The following is a 17,859-nucleotide window of genomic DNA, read 5'->3' as shown; positions in this document are numbered from 1 at the left end:
CATCCCCATTCCAATTTTCAGGATCTCATTCCTCCCCTATCAACACCCTAACTTTGACAGTAGAAAACCTGTGATATTGGAAATTCAAATTGTATTGTAATTCAGCCACTCACAGCGTGGAACTCTAAATTTGATTTGCAGAAATCTCAGCCCCACAATTACAAAAGATAAAGATTTCTGTCAGAGAAAGAAGAAACTTTCAGATAGTTTATGCAGAGCTGAGATCATCACCCCCCCCCCACACACACACACACACACTTTCTCCACATATTTTGATGCAGCTAGTCAATCCCATTATATCACTTAGAATAAAGTATTCTGCAGTGTCATTTATGTGGTCACCCAGTAAACTGCCTCTTAAAAATATCAATTACCAGTATTCAAAGGTGATGTTTTGCATGTCTCTATTGCCACATCCCACCATGATTAGGAGTGATCTCTTTACTACTAGAAATAGCTTCAACAGAGTCTTTAAATCTAATCAAAGCAGGAAGCCAGTTCCAGAAACTCCAGAACCATTTCAGAAAGCTCATCCTTAGGATTCAGTTTCTTTAGAACCATTCCCAGAACCAACATTGGCATCATTTGGGACTTCAGCAGAGAAACAGTAAGAGATAATGTAGATGTAGGTGTAGATAAAAATGAAGGTGTTGATGTAAATCAAAGTGTAGATATAGACATACGTATATGTAGTCATAGGTGTAGGCATGGCTGTAGATGTGGATGAATATGTAGATGTAGACATTGGTATACATGTAGTCAAAGGTGTAGACATGGACACAGATGTAGACATAGTCATAGATGTAGATGTAAATGAAGAAATGTAGAATAGATGTAGATGAAGGTATCGGTAGATGTAAATACAGATATTTATTGCAAAAATTGGCTCATGCTATTTTGAGGGTTGATGAGACCAGTCTGAAATCTGTAGGGCAGGCCAGCTAGCTGAAATGTTAGGCTGGAGATAATGCTGTTGTCCACAGGTGGAATTTCTCAATCTTCCTCAAGGAAATCTCATTTCTGCTCTTAAGACCTTTCAACTGATTGAATCAGGCTCACCCAGATTATTAAAATAATCTACTTCAAGTCAACTGATTGTATATGTTACCTACATTTTATAATGACAGATAGAGGAGTGCTTCCTTAAATAACAGGATACTAAAACCTAGTCCAGTTGACAAAAACTGACCATGGTAGGGACTAATTCAAACATCATATTCGTCAAACAAGAGTGTCTTTCATAACTAACCATCTTCATGCTGCAGAACCCAGCTCCTGGAGTCTCTTTTAGATAATCTTATGCTTTAGATAATCTTATACCACACCCCCATGGACACACACCCAAGTACACACATACATGCACACATGTGCTCTCTCTTTCTCCTCCCTTTCACCACACTCTCAGGACCTTCTCTCTGCCCATTATTATTATTTTACCTTTTTAGAAGATCCAACACAAGACTTTTATTTTTTCAGAAGTATCCCTAATAATGTGTTACTTGCCCCTTTGATTAGTACCTGGCTTGTCATTTATGGCCAGCACTGATTAAAGAATTAACTGCAGATATATTTTCTCCCCTGGATTCCCATGGCTTTGCCAATCCCATGCAGGCAGGATGAGGAGTTTGTACTGCCTGTATCACTGATGAGAAGGTATAGATCAAAGACGAGTGAACAGAGAAGTAAATTTTGGTCTCTTGCAGCCAATATAGGCTTTTGAAACTCAAGGAAAAGACTTGAATTTTGAAAGAAAGGTGTGTTTTTTTGTTTGTTTTTTCCTTTGTTTGTTTTTATATCAAGAAAACAGGCACAAACATAGATCATGACAAATAGAAGACCCTATGGGTCCTGCCCTAGGACAGAGTAAAAATCCCAAGAATTTGAAAAAACCCAAGGAGAATCTACAAAGTTCCTGATGGGTCTTCTGGGGAAGGGGCCTACGTTATGTCCTTCTGGGTCAAACTCTATAGAGAGGACAATTGGAATAGAAAATGCAAAAACAGTTTGGGGCCTCCAAGAATGCGGAACCTCTGTGCCTCCCATTTGCTGCTAGCCTTTCTGTCTCCCCTCTGGGCCTTCATTGGAACCTCCACATGGAGATGACTGCCTGACACACCTAGGCCAAGAGTGATGTGTGCATTTGTGCTGGGGCAGCCAATCATTATTTCCCTTGTGCCCTCCATGGCTCCATGCAGCATCCACCTGAGGCCAGAGTCATGAAGGACAGGTGAGCACCTAGGTTGAGACTGTCCCCACCTTGAAAAGTACATGGGTCTTCTTAAGTTTGTAAGCTTGGTCCACTCTCGAAGAACTCTTGGCACACCCAGATGAGAGAAGATGAAACCAGACAGTCACCAAAAATTACCTTGCACTGATGGGATCAATTTTCTGCACCCCTGGAAAAAGAGAAAGAGGAGAACAGGTTGCGTTTTTGAAGATCTAATAGTTTTATTGTCGACATATGAGTATTGGTTGAGATTTTTACCACTAAATTCTTTCCAATCCTTGTATGCATTTGAAGTGCAAGTGTTTTTCTATTTTCTTATTCAACAAATATTAGTTAAGCACCTACTATGTACAAGCATTGTTCTAGGCCTAAGGGATAGATCAGTGAAAAAGACAGATAAAAGTTCTTGCATAGAGACAAAAAAAATCTAGTAGGATTGGTACCTGTGACTTAATGTATTGTCACTTTTTTCTTTTTTTTTATTATAAATTTTAAATTCCTTCAGATAAGACACCTTAAATCTTTTTTTGTATGCTACAACTCCAACCATTGGTGGTGGACCTAATTCTTTATGCATGTTATTGATATTTTTACTAAATGATTTAAAAATGAATGAACAAATTGATGAGCTTTATTGTGTGAGAAAGAGTGCATTTATGAAAATGAGCAAAGCTATTAGCCTGAAAATACTGTGGCCATGTCCCCATGCAAGGACTGTATTGCAATAAAACCATCTACAAGCCACCCTGTTTCTTATTTTAACCACTGATTGGTTTGCCTTAAATCCACTGATGGCTTTTCAAATGAACATATTTTTATTCCACCAGAATCCTTTTTAACTTTATGTGGATAGACAGTTCATTTACTTTCTAAAACAAGCTATTCCAGGATTATAACTCACATCAACTCTCCGTCTTGTTTTAGTGCATAAAGCCTCCCAGAATGTGGCTCTCACCTTGAGTATCATAACTGCAGTGAGGGTGCTTACAGCTGGCACCACAGCCCTCCAGGTGTCCTTGCCTCTTCTAGACTCGACAGAATAAGAAATAACTAAAAACTCATAGGATTCTTCACAGTTTGAAGCATTCTTGGCATTTCCCTAATCTATTAAAGTGGCTATCAGTAATTGGCAACTGTATAATTTCACAGAAGGAATGTAAGAGAAGAAAAACAGTCATACCCCTTAATTATAAATGCTATTCTGCATGGTCCAACATCGGCAGAGCAGCCATTTTTTTCTGAATTGAAGTAATCTCAAAAATTTGAGCACCTAAAACAGAGTCAAATTAAGGTGTTGGTGACAATTGGGCTAAGGTTTGAGATGTTCAAGTAGATAAGGTTCAGATGTGTGTCTATCTTGCTAGTCTTATTTTTCCTTCTGTATTTAGGTCTGGGAGTTCTTGTAGGTAGAGGCCAGGAGCTCTGTTCCTGTGTATCCTCAGGTGATTCAGGAGAGGAGCACTGTTATGCAGGACCCTGGACCCCAGGGCTGGGCACATGTCCAGCTCCTCCTGACACTGACCAAAAAAACCTGGGCCAGTCACTTCACATCGTATCCTTTCCCACACTGAGATATAGCAGATCAGATAGGTTGTATGCGTGGGGGAAAAACCAAGGTTTTGAAATATAACAAGGAGGAATTTCCTTTTCAGGTCTGCCTTGTAGGTCTCTAACCTATTGGAGAGTGCAATTTCAGACTTCTAGGTTAGCTCTTTTATTTAGAATTTCCCTAACAGAAGGTCATTTGAATTCAAGTCTGAGTGGTAATGTAACATTGTCTTAACTACTCGCGCCAGAATTCAAATTGAATGAGTTGACTACAGAGATCCTCATCTCAGATGTCCCTTATACTTCTGAGTGTAGAGTTTTCTAGTGTTTGTTGCATGTGTGGCTCTATATATTGAGGGATTTTACACACACATTGAAGAGAAACCAAGAAGGATGTGGTAAGAAATGTGATATTTCTCTAAATGATCAAGGACACTTGATTACTTCTACTTATTAAATTAATATTTATTGTTACATTAAATTATAATATAACTAATAAATTTATTATTTATATTTTGTAATTATAAATATATTACTTTCAATTCATATCTTAATGTAACATATATATTTTATATAGAAAACATACAGAAGTTATATAATAATAATATAAATTTTATATTATTTTATAATTTTATAAAATTTTATATAAATTTTATACCTTACATTTTTAAAATTATTTAATTTCTTATAAAAGAAAGAAAAATATATATGCATTTGGCTAATTTTTTAAGTTTTTATTGGGCATTTTCTCCTTTCTTGGAATACGTGCCCTCACACAGAAACTCCTATCTTCTGTTTTTCCCAGTGTGGTACACTGATAGTCAGAGTGGCCTTTAGAAGAATTACTGGAAAGGGGGATGTTTCCTGAATTTCTTAAATTTCCTGGGATTGATTTTTCATGCTGTTCTGACTAAGAAAGAAAGTGTCATCTGTAGTTAAGCAATTAGAGTCCATTGCAGATGTGATTTAAAAAAATATTACAAAGACCAGAAGATAAGAAATGAAGCAGGAGACCAAGGTGGGGTGTGTGACAAGCAGGTCAGACGCCAGGCCCTGGAGTGTGAGGTGACTCCCACAGACTTTGACAGAAAGGGACCTTCACCATCCTGCTCACTGGGTACCTATGCAGGAGGGCATGAAACCCATGTCACAGGTTTCTCAGATCGTGGAGTCACCATCTGTTCCTTATGAGCTGGCCCTCTTTTTATTTCCCTAAATGTCTAGAGATGAAATGAAGACTGGAAACAGCCCTACTCCCCACTTTGTAGGTCATATATAAAACAAGGGGAAAACTCACATAAGCATGATATTAAAAATTAGGTTGGGGTGTTAATAAATAGGCACATGCCATTAGAAAGCTTGGATGCCCTTAATTCCACTGAGAGTAATATTCTTTTCCTCACTGTTCTGGCTGATTTCTGTCTAAATAACACATACTTCTAGGCAGGCCACCACTGAGAAACAGAATGCTCCATGAAGTACTTCAGATCATCGGAACAGTGCAATCTTGAATTTTTATATGTTTCTCCTTTCTTTATATATGAGAGAAGGTGAATCAAAGCTAACTGCAAAAAGAATTTCTCTAAAGTAGAAATTCTTTACTTTTTTCTTGTGAAATCACTTAAAATTCTGAAGCCAAAAGTAGGCTGAAGAGTTTATTTCAAACCTTTGGAGAAGTGTGAAAGTGTTAACGATTCTTGGGGTCCTGGGATTAAAAAGAAAACAAAACAAAACACTAAACTTTCTTTTCTTTTCTTTTCTTTTTTTTAATTCTCATCTGGAGTACTATCTCTACTCTAAGCTTTTTCCTTCTAGACGTAGTGGGTATGCATGTGCGTGTGAGAGAGTGTGTGTGTGCGTATGTTGACCATGTTCGTGTGTTGCATACATGGAATCATTAAATTCAAACTATTTCACAATTGCTTCTAACAATAATATATTTACTAGATTTTCATTCATTAACAAATATTTATATACTAAACAGCTTATTTTGTTGCCAAATGACAGTACTAAATCCTCCAGCGAGGGGTCTTCCCTCTTCCATGTTTTCACACTTTGCCCCAAAGGTCAAATCCTCTTTTGAAACAGTGTAGATACCATCAATCTACTCCTTTGCAGATAAACATAATATGTGACAGTTTCGAGAATGCTGGTGATGTTGAACCTGAATTCACACACCATCCTGGAAATCTAGACTTTTCAAGCATGAATTTCCATTGATTTTGGTTACGATGTATTGATTCAATTTAATCCATTGATTTCAGTTAAGATTCCATTGAGTCGGGTTGAGGTGGATGGATAGCTGTCCCTTCAGGGACAGTTAGAAGATACTCAGTGGTTTTCTCTGCACGGTGGGATTTGGGGAACTTCCACACTTTTCTTCCAGGGCAATGTGTGTCCTTCAAGGTCCTGCCAATCAATGGCAGGTCCACAGGGATCACACATTCTGATGTGGCCTATTTTTCACTGAGAACTCAGTCACATCTCACCTCTGTGAGTTCAAAGTAGAGTGCACAACACAGATGTTTTCGTTAGCAACTCTTATGCTCTGAGTTCCATATGGCTGGTGGAGGTTGTGTCTTTATGCCTGGAGAAAGTCAGAGGACTGTCCAGGTCTGTGTCTCCCAAAGTGAAGACTTCCCCATGGCTAAACCTCAGGACCCAGCAGGACCTGGTGATAGTTGGGTAGATGTTTATTGAATGAACCAACCACAGATGGGCCATCAGCCCCTCCCTGTAGCTACCTTTCTGGAACACTTGAGCCTGGGAGCAGTGGGTGGAGGAAAACATAGTTCTTTCACTAGACTGGGCTAAAATCATCTGGAGGCTGCCTAAGCATTACAGTGAACACATTCACTGTAATGAATTTTAACATTTTTTTCCTAGCTCAAAAGTTTTTTTCTTCCCCCATTTCCAATCACAAATGGAGGAAGAGACAACTGGCTTCTTACACTGCTCTCAGTGAAGTAGTCTCCCCATTTCTTTATCCCTGGAGCTCTACTAGCAATCAAGCCCACCATGTTCCAAAAGTGCTCAGAGCACACCCATCCCTCCGTCTATTGCTCACATTTATCTGCAGAGGCACGCTCACGCTTTCACACACAAGAAGCCCTCCATGCTATACGGCTGAGTGAGCATGTGCAGCTCCTGGGGGTGAAGGAATGAAGGGTTCAACCAACTTAGAAACCCTGTAGAACCCCTGAGAGCTAAATGCGCTGTTCCTTACCCAGCAATTCCATGTCTCCGTATAAGTCTGACAGAACTGCCTACACAGACTCACAGAGGACACAGAGAGGACTGTCTATAGCAGCCTTCTTTGTAACAGCCCCAAACTGGACATAATAAAACCATCACAAAGATTCAATAAATCAGAGGGGATGGAATACTACACAGCAATGAAAATTAATGACCACAGCTGCACACACCCCCATGGGGAGAAGCCGGACACGAGCATTTGTATAAGAAGAAAGCAGTGCTGTTTGTGGTGATAGAATACGGCACCTTCTGGGGCACAGGGTGACTGATGACCGGAGGGCTAATGAAGGATTCTGGGAGCATGTGATGTTCTTGATTGCTCTGTTCTCTCTCTGCAAAAACTTACTTTGCGGTACACTCACTATTTGGCACTTTTCTGTATGCATGTCCTATTCACTACTAAGTTCACCTCGATAGGAAAGAAGCTGGGGTGGAAAGCAGGAATTCAGACACAGGCTGACCTTCCTTCCAGCCATGCGCAGATCCCTCCAAGCCCCGTGCCTTATAGACCCCCGTGCTCATGCTCTGGAACTGCATGATACATTCTCCCAATACATTCCTGTGGATAAGCAAAGGAAAGGAGGAATAGGTCAATAAAATTGTCTGCAAGTGTATCTCTCACAGAAAGGAAAGAGCCCATACTCACCCTGGCCAAGGTCAAGACAGGATTTCTTGGGAAGAAATCGCTGTGAGTTACATTCAGAGGGGCTGCCATGGCTTCATGGGTGGATTTGCAAGTTCATTTTCCTAACCTGGACATAAAATGGTGTTGGGCCTGTAGCTTTTAACATCTGTTATTAGTGAACTTCAATAAACATTTAAAAACAGTCTCCATGTTTATTAAATTATCACATGATGGTTTTCCAGAAATCACACATTTTCCAGACTCTGTGTTAAACCCAGAGGTGTTAGAGTTGTGTTTTGTTTTCGGCAAACGTGAGAGAATTTCTTAACCTGTTTTCAGTTATACAAACCAATAAACATACATTTTTTTCTAATTCAAAAAGCACTTTGGAGGGCTTCTAACAAAATTAGCCGGTTTGAAAACCCCAGCTTGGCACAGAAATGATGTGTGACGCAGAGCCGAGGCTTTGCCGTATTAAAGCGAAGCTCAGAGTTAAGCGCATTTTAATGTTGTTGGATGTCATGTCGAACATGGGAACAGGCAACTCACTGTGCACAGCAGCTGTCTGCAGGCAGCGTCCCCCTAATTAAATGTGAACTCCGTGGGGTCATTACTCCTTACACCAATAATTCTTTCAAACCCAACCAAACTCCAGCTCCATTGTAAATGTAAAAATAGTCCACTTCTCATAAGATTGAAAATTTCATTTTGTAGGTGTTTTTTTTCTTTTACATTTTTTACTTTAAATCAGGAATGTGCTTTGGCTGTGTCTATGGCCCATCAGAATGTCAGAATAAAAGGTGAGAGCTTGGGCCATGGATTAAATGTTGTGTTTTCTGGCAACGGGAATGTTTTTATATGTTTATGAATTTATATGGTTTTATAAGTTTTACATGTATCAGGCTGTGTTAACTGAGACACTCATATTCACGGGAAAGCCTATGACTGATGCTGCCACCATTTAAATTTAGGCTCTTCCAAACCTCTTTGGCTCACAGAGAGAGTAAAGAATGTAAATCGGCCCTAACCGGTTTGGCTCAGGGGATAGAGCGTCGGCCTGCGGTCTCAAGGGTCCCAGGTTCGATTCCAGGGCATGTACCTTGGTTGTGGGCACATCCCCAGTAGGGAGTGTGCAAGAGGCAGCTGAATCGATGTTTCTCTCTCATCGATGTTTCTAACTCTCTATCCCTCTCCTTTCCTCTCTGTAAAAAATCAATAAAATATATATATATTTTTTAAAAGAATGTAAATTGGAAAGGCGCACAGGTGCTGCAGGTCTCCTGTGTGTCCGGTGAAGGCCAGCCCTTGCTGCCCATGGTTCTTCCTGCACCAGTATGCAGTCTGCAAGGATTTGGGAGGGCGAGGCTGGCCACAGTTCTCAGGTGCGGTTCTGCACGGCCACAGTAGAACACGATGAACCCTGCTAATGAGCAGGTTCTTCAAGAAATAATGGGCGTGCTCCTGGGCTTGGCTTGTCTTGTTCTTGGACCAGGATCTAAGATAGAAACTTACAGTCATCTGTTAGGTCCTTCTTTGTCTCTTGTATTCTTGAATAGTTTCCCGTTTTTTTTCTTTTCTTCATGACATTACGTTTTTAAAAGATTCTGTGACATTTATATTCTCAAGTGCCCTTCACTGTGTCTGATTGGTTCTTTAGGGGGGGGGGGGGTCATGTGATATATCCCTCCATCCCTATATTTCTGGTCAACCAGCAGCATTGCCATCATCCCAGAGTCTGTTAGAAATGGGAATTCTTGGGGCCCAAGCACACCTAAATCCAGAATCTAGCTGCGATTCTGTGGAATCTGGGAGGCATGACTATGATGTTTAAACACATTGGGGGCTAAATAGGTCAAAGGTGAGGTTGCAACTTCCATTCTATGATGTTGGAAGTCACCCGTCAGGTGTCCCCACTGCAGTGCATATGTCAGCTCATCGGGCTGAACCAGGATCATGCCAATATCCCCTAGAGGACATGTTCTTCTTGGGATGGGTGGTCCTGGGGCATAGCCAATGCTAGTGGGTACAACTCAGTCATGCTGGTAGTACTCACAATATCTTGGTCAGTTACTCCCAGCCAGGCACTATTCTAAAACTGTATCCATAGCTATCACCTCGTTTAGTCTCAACAATGAGCCTCTGAGGTCAGGACTGCGATCACCACCCTAGTTTACAGATAGGGAGACTGAGGTGCAGCAAGGTCAAGTCCATTGTCCCCGGTCACAGCTGGTGGGTGGCAGGGTCTGACCCAGAACTTGCACACTGTCCCTTCGCCCTTGACGCTGCCTGTGTGTGCAGACACAACACCCCTTTGTCCCTTAAAAGACCCAGGCTGCGTGGGCTCCTGGAAGAACTTCTTTGTCCTCTGGTGTTTTAGAAACCTACCTCTAAAGTGCCGGGTCCTGTCTCCTTTACAATGGAGAGTGCCAAGTCTGCTTGCTTTCAGCCATGTTCCCCTAGTGGCTTCCCCAGAAGGTCCCCCTCGGCTCTGACACTGGATACTAACTGGTCAGTGTTAGGCATGTTGATGTCTGTCAACCCAGTAGGGAAACCCCTGCCCCAGAGGACCCATCTCTTGTCACCAGATGAGCAGGTGCCTCTGCAGAGGGACAGCCCTGAGCCCTGAATTCTCCACTCTGGCTCATTACTCAGGACACATGTAAGCTTCAGATGAGCATACAGGTAGTCATGGGCTCGGTTGCCATTTTGAACCCATTAATATGAACCTGTGTGTATTCATGAGGAGGAAACGAGGTGACCCTGCATGTGCAGCTAAGAGATAGATCACAAGCACCCTGAATGGGAGGAAGGTCTTGCTGGAAGGTCCTTCCCTAGCGACACTGGCCAACCCCCAGTACTTCCAGCCTCTCTCTCAGTCAAAATCCACATGTGAGTTCAGCCCTTGTCAGTCTTCATGAGAAAACAGAGACAGAGTTTCCTGTGTGACCCAAGCCAGGGTGTGCTGGGATTCCCACAGAGGAGGCGTTGGCAGGCCTCTGTCACAGAGCAAGCGGATAATTAGGGTTCTCACCACGCAGGAGCACAGTGCACTGGTAATTAAGGACCTTGTCATTGCTTGTCAGACCACAGGACTATGAGATGATGAAGTCTATCGCTGGCTTTGTGGGTCTTCTTTGGGAGAGGCCACGCCTCATTGGAACTCTGTGCCTGGACCAGCACCTACCTCACCTCACCGAGGTCATCCTTCTCTGCTTTTGCTAAACCTGGCTCATTCTGTGTGTATCCATGTGTGTCTGTGTGTATTCATGAGTGTCTATGTGGGTATGTATATTAGTGCATTCCATGTGTCTGTGTGTCCACATGTTTTTTGCGGACCAGACACCTCCCAGTAGGGTGCAGTGGCCTCCTGGATGGACAGGTCTCTGATGTGAGGAGCCACCAGACCCAATTTGTCACTCAGGACAACCATGCACAGCTCTGCACAGTAGCCTTCTATGGCCCTGATATTCACTGGCCCACACTAGCCTGTTAGAGTACAGTGTGTAGACAGTGAGTCTACAATCCAACAAAGCCAACCATGTTCTCACTAGTCTAGAGCACATTCTCTTCATTAATAATATTCATCAGACCAGGTAGGAACCCAGCTCATTTGCATCTCTGAAAAGCCACTAGGTGTGTGTCCGAGATCTATACCTGAGCAGCACATGTTGGCCTCAGGGCTGGACATCTCCACTCATCTGTGGTGTAGGGTGGGCTGTCTAGGTCCAGGTGTGAAAGCTACCACCCAAGTTGCTGCAAAAGTATCTAAGGGTCATTTCTTTGTAAACAGGAGTCTATGAAAGACTTGGGCCCATGTGCCACTTGCAGACCAGAGATGTGTGTCAGAAGGGACTTGCACAGTGGGATAGAGAAGGGGAGCCAGGTCCACACTTGGGAGCCAGGCAGAGCTTCTTAGTGCTTCTCAGTAATCAACAAAATCAAGGTCAGGGAGAAATAAACCTATAAATCCACCCCCCCAAAGGTGTATTTGTGTGTCTATGGATGTGTGGGAGTATGCATTGTATGTTGTATGTGCACATATGCCATAACCAGATACTGTGTTGGCATTTGTGACAGACTCTACGGTAACCCCAATGACCTTTGCTTTCCAGCATTTGTGCCCTTGTATGATCCCCTTCCCTTTACCTATCCAACAAACTTTGGCAAAGGTGCTAGGTTGTCCCCTTCTGTGACAAATCTCCAGTAGGGAACTCTTTCTAGCTAGTACACATCTCACTCTAGAGTCTCATCCTTTTGCTAACTTATGAAGAAGTTGTGGCCATGTTGGGAGACCCACACGGCACGGAGCTAATAGTGACCTCTGGTTACTGAGGACAGCTTCTGTCCAACACTAGCAAAAAGCTGGGGCCCTCAGTTCATGAACCACAGGAATCAGATTGTGCCAGCACCTGAGTGAACTTGTGAACAGCTCCTTCCTTCCCCAGCCCAGCCTCTGGCCAACACCTTGACTGCAGCCATGAAGAAGGCCCAGCCAAGTGGTGCCCTGACTCCTGACCCACAGAATCTGTGAGTAATAAAAGCATGTTCTTTTAAGCCGCTAGATTTCTGGTAAATTTTATGCAACAATAGAAAGCAAATATACTGCCATGATGTTAAAAATGTTAGAAAAATTGGAGCATCAAAGAAATTCTGAGTTACATCTTCTTAGAAACTAAAAATCTGCTAACCTCACTAATGAATCTATTTTGTTCAAATATTCAATTTTTTAAAGCAAAATGTTATGTTTTGAGTCATATCTATTGATTAGGTGGCTCTGAAATGACCTTAACACTATTATTTATATATCTAAGATGCATGCAGAATACAATCCCTTCCTGTTTTATTCGTGAAATATGTGCAGGATATAATTTATTCTTAACTGAACTACACAGTTCTGCTATAAAGAAAATGGACTTGAATATTTTGAACATAGGCATCCTTGCATAATCATGGAAAGGAGGGAGGAGGAAGAAAAGGATGGAGGAAGGAAGGGAGGAAAAAAGGAGACAACTTCTACCCTAGAGCATGCGAGAACTTAACATCAGTATGCATAGATAATTATGAGTACACAGCAAAGAAAAAAGCCACATTTAACATTTTAAGCCACTAATTCTTTTCCTCTGTTTTAAGTCAAGAATGGCATGTCTAGAAAATTTTAGCAAAACATACAACACTCATGAACCATCACGTACCCAGGTATGTCTATCTTCTGCCACATTATCCACATTATCTAATATGAAAACTAAACTGAAAAAAAACACCCACAACTAAATTAAAGCTCATCATGGCTTCATCATGGTGCACAGCACGGCAGACAATATCCCGTGCTCTATGCAATTAAATTCTTCAATTACTCTAAGTGTTATTATGCTAATTTAAAAGGCTGGATTATTAGAAAAATGTATAAAAAATTATGCTCAGTTATAGCATTTTATTTATGTAATTTCACGTTAAATTATTTAAGGTATGGAAATTATAAGAGTTATCAGTATATGACTTCAGCAGGTCCCACTGGGGCAGTCAGTAAAGATGACGGAAAAATTTTCCCATTTTATCCTCCCAGGGGAAACCTCACAGTTTGAAGGATGGCCTGCGTGCTCCCTGTTAGAGAGCTCATAAGGCATGCAGGGGGCTGTCCCCAGACCCCTGCTCAGCTCCAGAAAGTCGCTTGTCCCTAGAGAAGTATGTGTCCCTTTGTTTGGGGTCACCATGGTTTGCATATCCTCCTTAATTTAAAAGAAATCTAAGAATGAGTGAGGATGTAGAGGAGTATCTGAGCACGTGCCCAGAGCCTGCCTGGAGAAACACCTGCCCTCCACAGCCTCCATTAATGGGACTTTTGTCTTCTTGTAGAAAAATATATCTCAAGCTAGATAAGAACTGTTGGGCTTTTTTTAAAAATCTTTATGTTCCTTTATTGGAGCAAGATTCCTGACCAGTATACAGTGATGTATTCACTAAACAGACCTGTGCAGAAATTACATACTATCCATCTAGATAGGTTTTATTACACTTTGCCTATTGAGGGAATAGATCCACTTATAACGTTTTATACATCAAACAGCTTTGAATTTGACCAGGCTGTCCATTAATTCATCTCTGAAAAAATTAACTGGCATTTAATTTCAGCTACTCTATTTTACAGCATTAAAAAGCTTAGGCTTTAGGTAGCTTCTCAAAATGTTGTTCTATGCACAATGGCATCTAGCAGACAAGAGCAGAGTCCATCATCTCACCCAGATTCACACAGACGGGTCTCATTTGAGAACAATAAGCTAAATAGCTGGTATTTAAGAGACACAAGTACTCCTAACCTGAGTTTCTTAACCACCAATAGGACTTCTTACTCTGCAAGCCTGTCTTCTGGGCCACCTTTATAGTGCCAATGAAAACATGCCAGCAATAGCCCCGTGTGTAACTCGGTATTAGAGCACCAGATCTGTCTGGTGGTGGTGGCAGGCACTGTTATTACATCCAGGTAAATATAGACCCATTTTTAAAATGCCAATTTGATATACAAAATTAAAGGTACAACATACTCAGAACCAAGTTTGAGCAACCTGGTATTCCAAATGATTTGAAAATTTTCAGAAACTGATAGCAAACTGTACTCATGATGTTTCCCAGCTATGGAGACATTAATACACTGATTCAAACCCCTTTACTCAGTCCACATAGCCCTGAGGTCATCCTGAAAAGTGCGTATCAAAAAATATGGAGTTAAGTTGACAAAGTTTGACAATATGTTATACAAGTCAAACTTGAAATCTATTCTGAGAGAAAAGCATCAAATCCTTTGTGTACACAATTAGTTTTAGTGTAACGAAGCAACTTGCACATTTTTCACATTTAAAACTAAGCATCATCTTTTCTTTCCAGTGAAACAAAAAGAAAATTTAAAAATAAACAGGAACAAAATTACAATAGAGAAATGTCAATTCCGAATAAGATCCTACAGGTTCTGCTGATTCTCCCATCAAGTGGCAGGGGTCAAGTCATCACTAGGAGAGAATTTTATTTTAAAAGTGTCATCTTAGACTGCAAGGATGTCCGTTAAACATCACAATTAAACATGCCAAAGGAGAAGCCATGTTGTCAAAATGCCCACTTAACCCACCCAAACATCTCAAACCCACCCTTTGCTGACCTTCTATAAACCTCCCCCCTTTTTTTTCAATGAGAGAAAATAGACAGATACATGTTGGTAAATGCTAACTGTCCATATTCACATAGAGACACAGTGTAATCTCTGAGCCCAATATACAGAGAAAGGAGGAAAAAGGCTAGAATTCTATGCACTACTACACAGGGGCCTAGCAACCTCCAGCTCCCAGCAGAGCTAAGGGAGCAGAAGGTTTTTATTTTTTCCCACAGAGCACGGTGGTGTTGATTCCATTACGTTTTTCTTGAGACATGAAGGGATAAAAATGAATTTGGAACAGAAAGGGGCAAAGATTCTTTTCCCACTGTATTCTGCTCAAGGTACATCCCTCCTCCCCAAAAAATAAGGTGAGAACCATGGTGTAAAGGAGAGAAAATAGACCTCAAAAACAGGGTGACTGAGCACAAGAGGGGGGGTAGGGAGAAAAAGAAGAAAAAAAAAAAAAGACTGCAACTTGCTCCCAGGGACTGGAGAAAATGAAAAATGGTTGGAATCCATCAGTGTTCATCAGTCATCTTCTCCTTCGTCTTCCTCTCCTTCTTCCGGTTCATCATCATCTTCATCTTCTTCACCTTCATCCTCATCCCCTCTTCATCAATATCTTCCAACCCTTCTTCTTCTTCATCATCATCATCATCTTCTCCTCCTTCCCCTTCTTCATCATCCATGTCAGGAACCAAGTAGTACTGTAATGGATTTGGCCAAATGTCATCTTTGATGACTTCTCCTAACTCATCTGCACCTGCATCAGAATGGTCAGTAAACCAGGTCAAGAAGCTTTCTGTTTCCTCATGCTGTCTCTTCCTGCTGGCTTTATTCTGTGTTTGACTTGAACGTTTCGTCAAATCCTTTCCAGATTTCCATTTGATTTCAGTGGACTTTGAAGATGGATCACCACTCTCATTCAGATGAAACTCTTTGGAGAGAACTTTATTTTTGAAGTGAGGATTTTCATCAAAATAAAAATCTATTCTGTAATCTGATTTAATATCTTCAAATTCTGTCACTTCAACTCTTGTCAAATAATGCAGCGCCTCTTCATCCTCTTCCCCAAGCAGTGTAGACACTTGTGGATGGTTGACAAATGTTGTTACCCAAAAATTTGGGATTTTGGCGATCAATTCTGACCTCTTCTGAAAAAATGGTTGGTGGAGTTTGTTATATTTCTGTTCTACTTTCAAAATCTCCTTACTGGCTTGTTCATTAAGTCTGTCTATTTCATTTTGTGCTTCATCAATATGTTCAATCGCTTCTTGCTGTTCTTTTTCTCCCTTTGGCATGTCCTGAGGGGTCAGCTTCTTCTCTGGCGTGGGGCCTGGAGGCAGTTTTGGTTTCTTCAGTTGAGGTGGGAGCGAGGACTGGTGTTTGGGGGCCATGCTGTGAGGAAAGTCTGAGGATCTGAACGCTGGGAAGTCACTGGGCTCAAAGGCGTGATGAGCACTCAGAACTGTTGGGCTTTTTAATATTTAGGGGATTTGACATCAAATTCCTACACTTTTATGTCCCTCCTTTCCCTGATTGTTCCCCATCCTCCTTTTTCTTGACCCATTTTCTCCCACACAACTCTCTGTCCTCCCCTTCCCTCCCTCCATCTCTACCTTTCTTTTTGCCTTTCTCACTTTCTTATTCTTTTAACTTATCTTATTCTCACTTCTCTCTCCATCTTTTGATTCCAGAATGATACCCTACTTTTCCTCTTTTTTATGATTTTCTTTTTTATTTTTATTGTTGACAGTATTACAAATGTTCCCCATCTCCTCCCCCTTTGCTTTTTAACCTATTTCTTTAATCTTCCTTTCAGCAATGAATATAACATTGTTCTTCAAAACTTTTGAAACTTAGGAGAAAACACATATACACACCAGCCACTCCCTACGAGCTTCATTCATCTCCAGCACCCCAACCTGCACTTCACCTCACCCTCACCTACACTCAGTCTGTACAACTGTGCCCAGCGCCCACTCCCATGGTCCCACCCAGAACTTCCCACAGCACAAGCTGTCCTCTATGTCATCCTCTAGCTCCTCTTAGGAGTCACCCTATTGCCTTGCTCCATAGCCTCCCCCATTTCAGTGTTTTTACCTGGATCCCTGCTCCACTGCCCGTGCAGTCCCATGAGGTCAGAGCCCAGTCCCCATAAAAATAGACACATGGGAGAGACAGCCAGCTTGGAGCCACCCACCTCCCTCAGTCAGGTCCTTGTGTCTTTCCTTCACTCAGTAACTGGACCTGGCGTGTTCTCAGGACCCAGAGTGCTGCAGGAGGGTCTCCAAGAGGCCAGGTTATCTTGTCCATATTGCAGAGAGAAAGATATCTATGCCCTCGTTCTGCCCATATTACTGGTGAAAGGAGTGGGGCGTCCCTCACGTTGAAGTCTGAATTCCACTGTTGTGTGGGTGCCAAAGTCTCTTTTCCCAGGCTGCTTCCAGCTTATTAGAGGGCATAGTGGTGACACTGAGGTAGACACAATCTTGGGAGACTAGTCAACTGTCTCAAGGACCTACTGAAGGCCTCCTGAACATGTTTAGACCTGGGGGCATCTGGGTTGTGTCCACCTTCCTTCTGCTCCTCCCTCTTTCACTTGGGTTCAGGCTAGCATCTGGGTTGGACGCCTTGTGCATCTATCCCTGACCCCCCCCCCCCTATTTTTGTTTGCATGAGCATTTCCCTTAATAAAATCCCTGCCCATGTAATCCACATTGGCATCTGCTTCTCAGAAGACCTTGCCTAACACACTGTCACCACCCCGGGTGAGCTGACTCTCAAGACCTTTAAGAACTGGGCAAGGAACTTTGATCTCTCTCTCTCTCTCTCTCTCTTTCTCATCTGAGTCCTGACCTTGCAACACAAGGAATAAGATAATATACTTTTCCGGCATGATCTAACAAAGATGTCCATGTAGATTATCTGGGTGGTTCCTGATTCCACAGTTCACTTATCTGTGCAAATAGAACAGGTTCTCAGAGAACGTAACGTTCTGCATTTTTTAACTCTTTGGAAATATTGGTTCTGAATTATAAACCTCTCTGGTTAAATAAAAAG

At 41.8% G+C, this 17,859-nt stretch overlaps 1 protein-coding gene across 1 annotated transcript; it reads right to left on the bottom strand.

The window, feature by feature from the left end:
• Positions 1 to 15,324: 15,324 nt before the first annotated feature.
• LOC307093436 (protein SET-like) lies at positions 15,325 to 16,193 on the bottom strand (the record flags this gene model as incomplete). The annotated part of the gene is given in 2 exon segments (XM_079761566.1): positions 15,325 to 15,407; positions 15,410 to 16,193. Coding segments are annotated over 2 exon segments (867 nt in total).
• Between the last annotated feature and the right edge of the window lie 1,666 nt (positions 16,194 to 17,859).

The sequence above is a fragment of the Cnephaeus nilssonii genome (genome assembly GCF_951640355.1).
Source record: "Cnephaeus nilssonii genome assembly, chromosome: 2".
NCBI lineage: Eukaryota > Metazoa > Chordata > Mammalia > Chiroptera > Vespertilionidae > Cnephaeus > Cnephaeus nilssonii.
The sequence above is the reverse complement of the archived record's forward strand: the minus strand, read 5'-3'. Positions and strand labels throughout refer to the sequence as shown.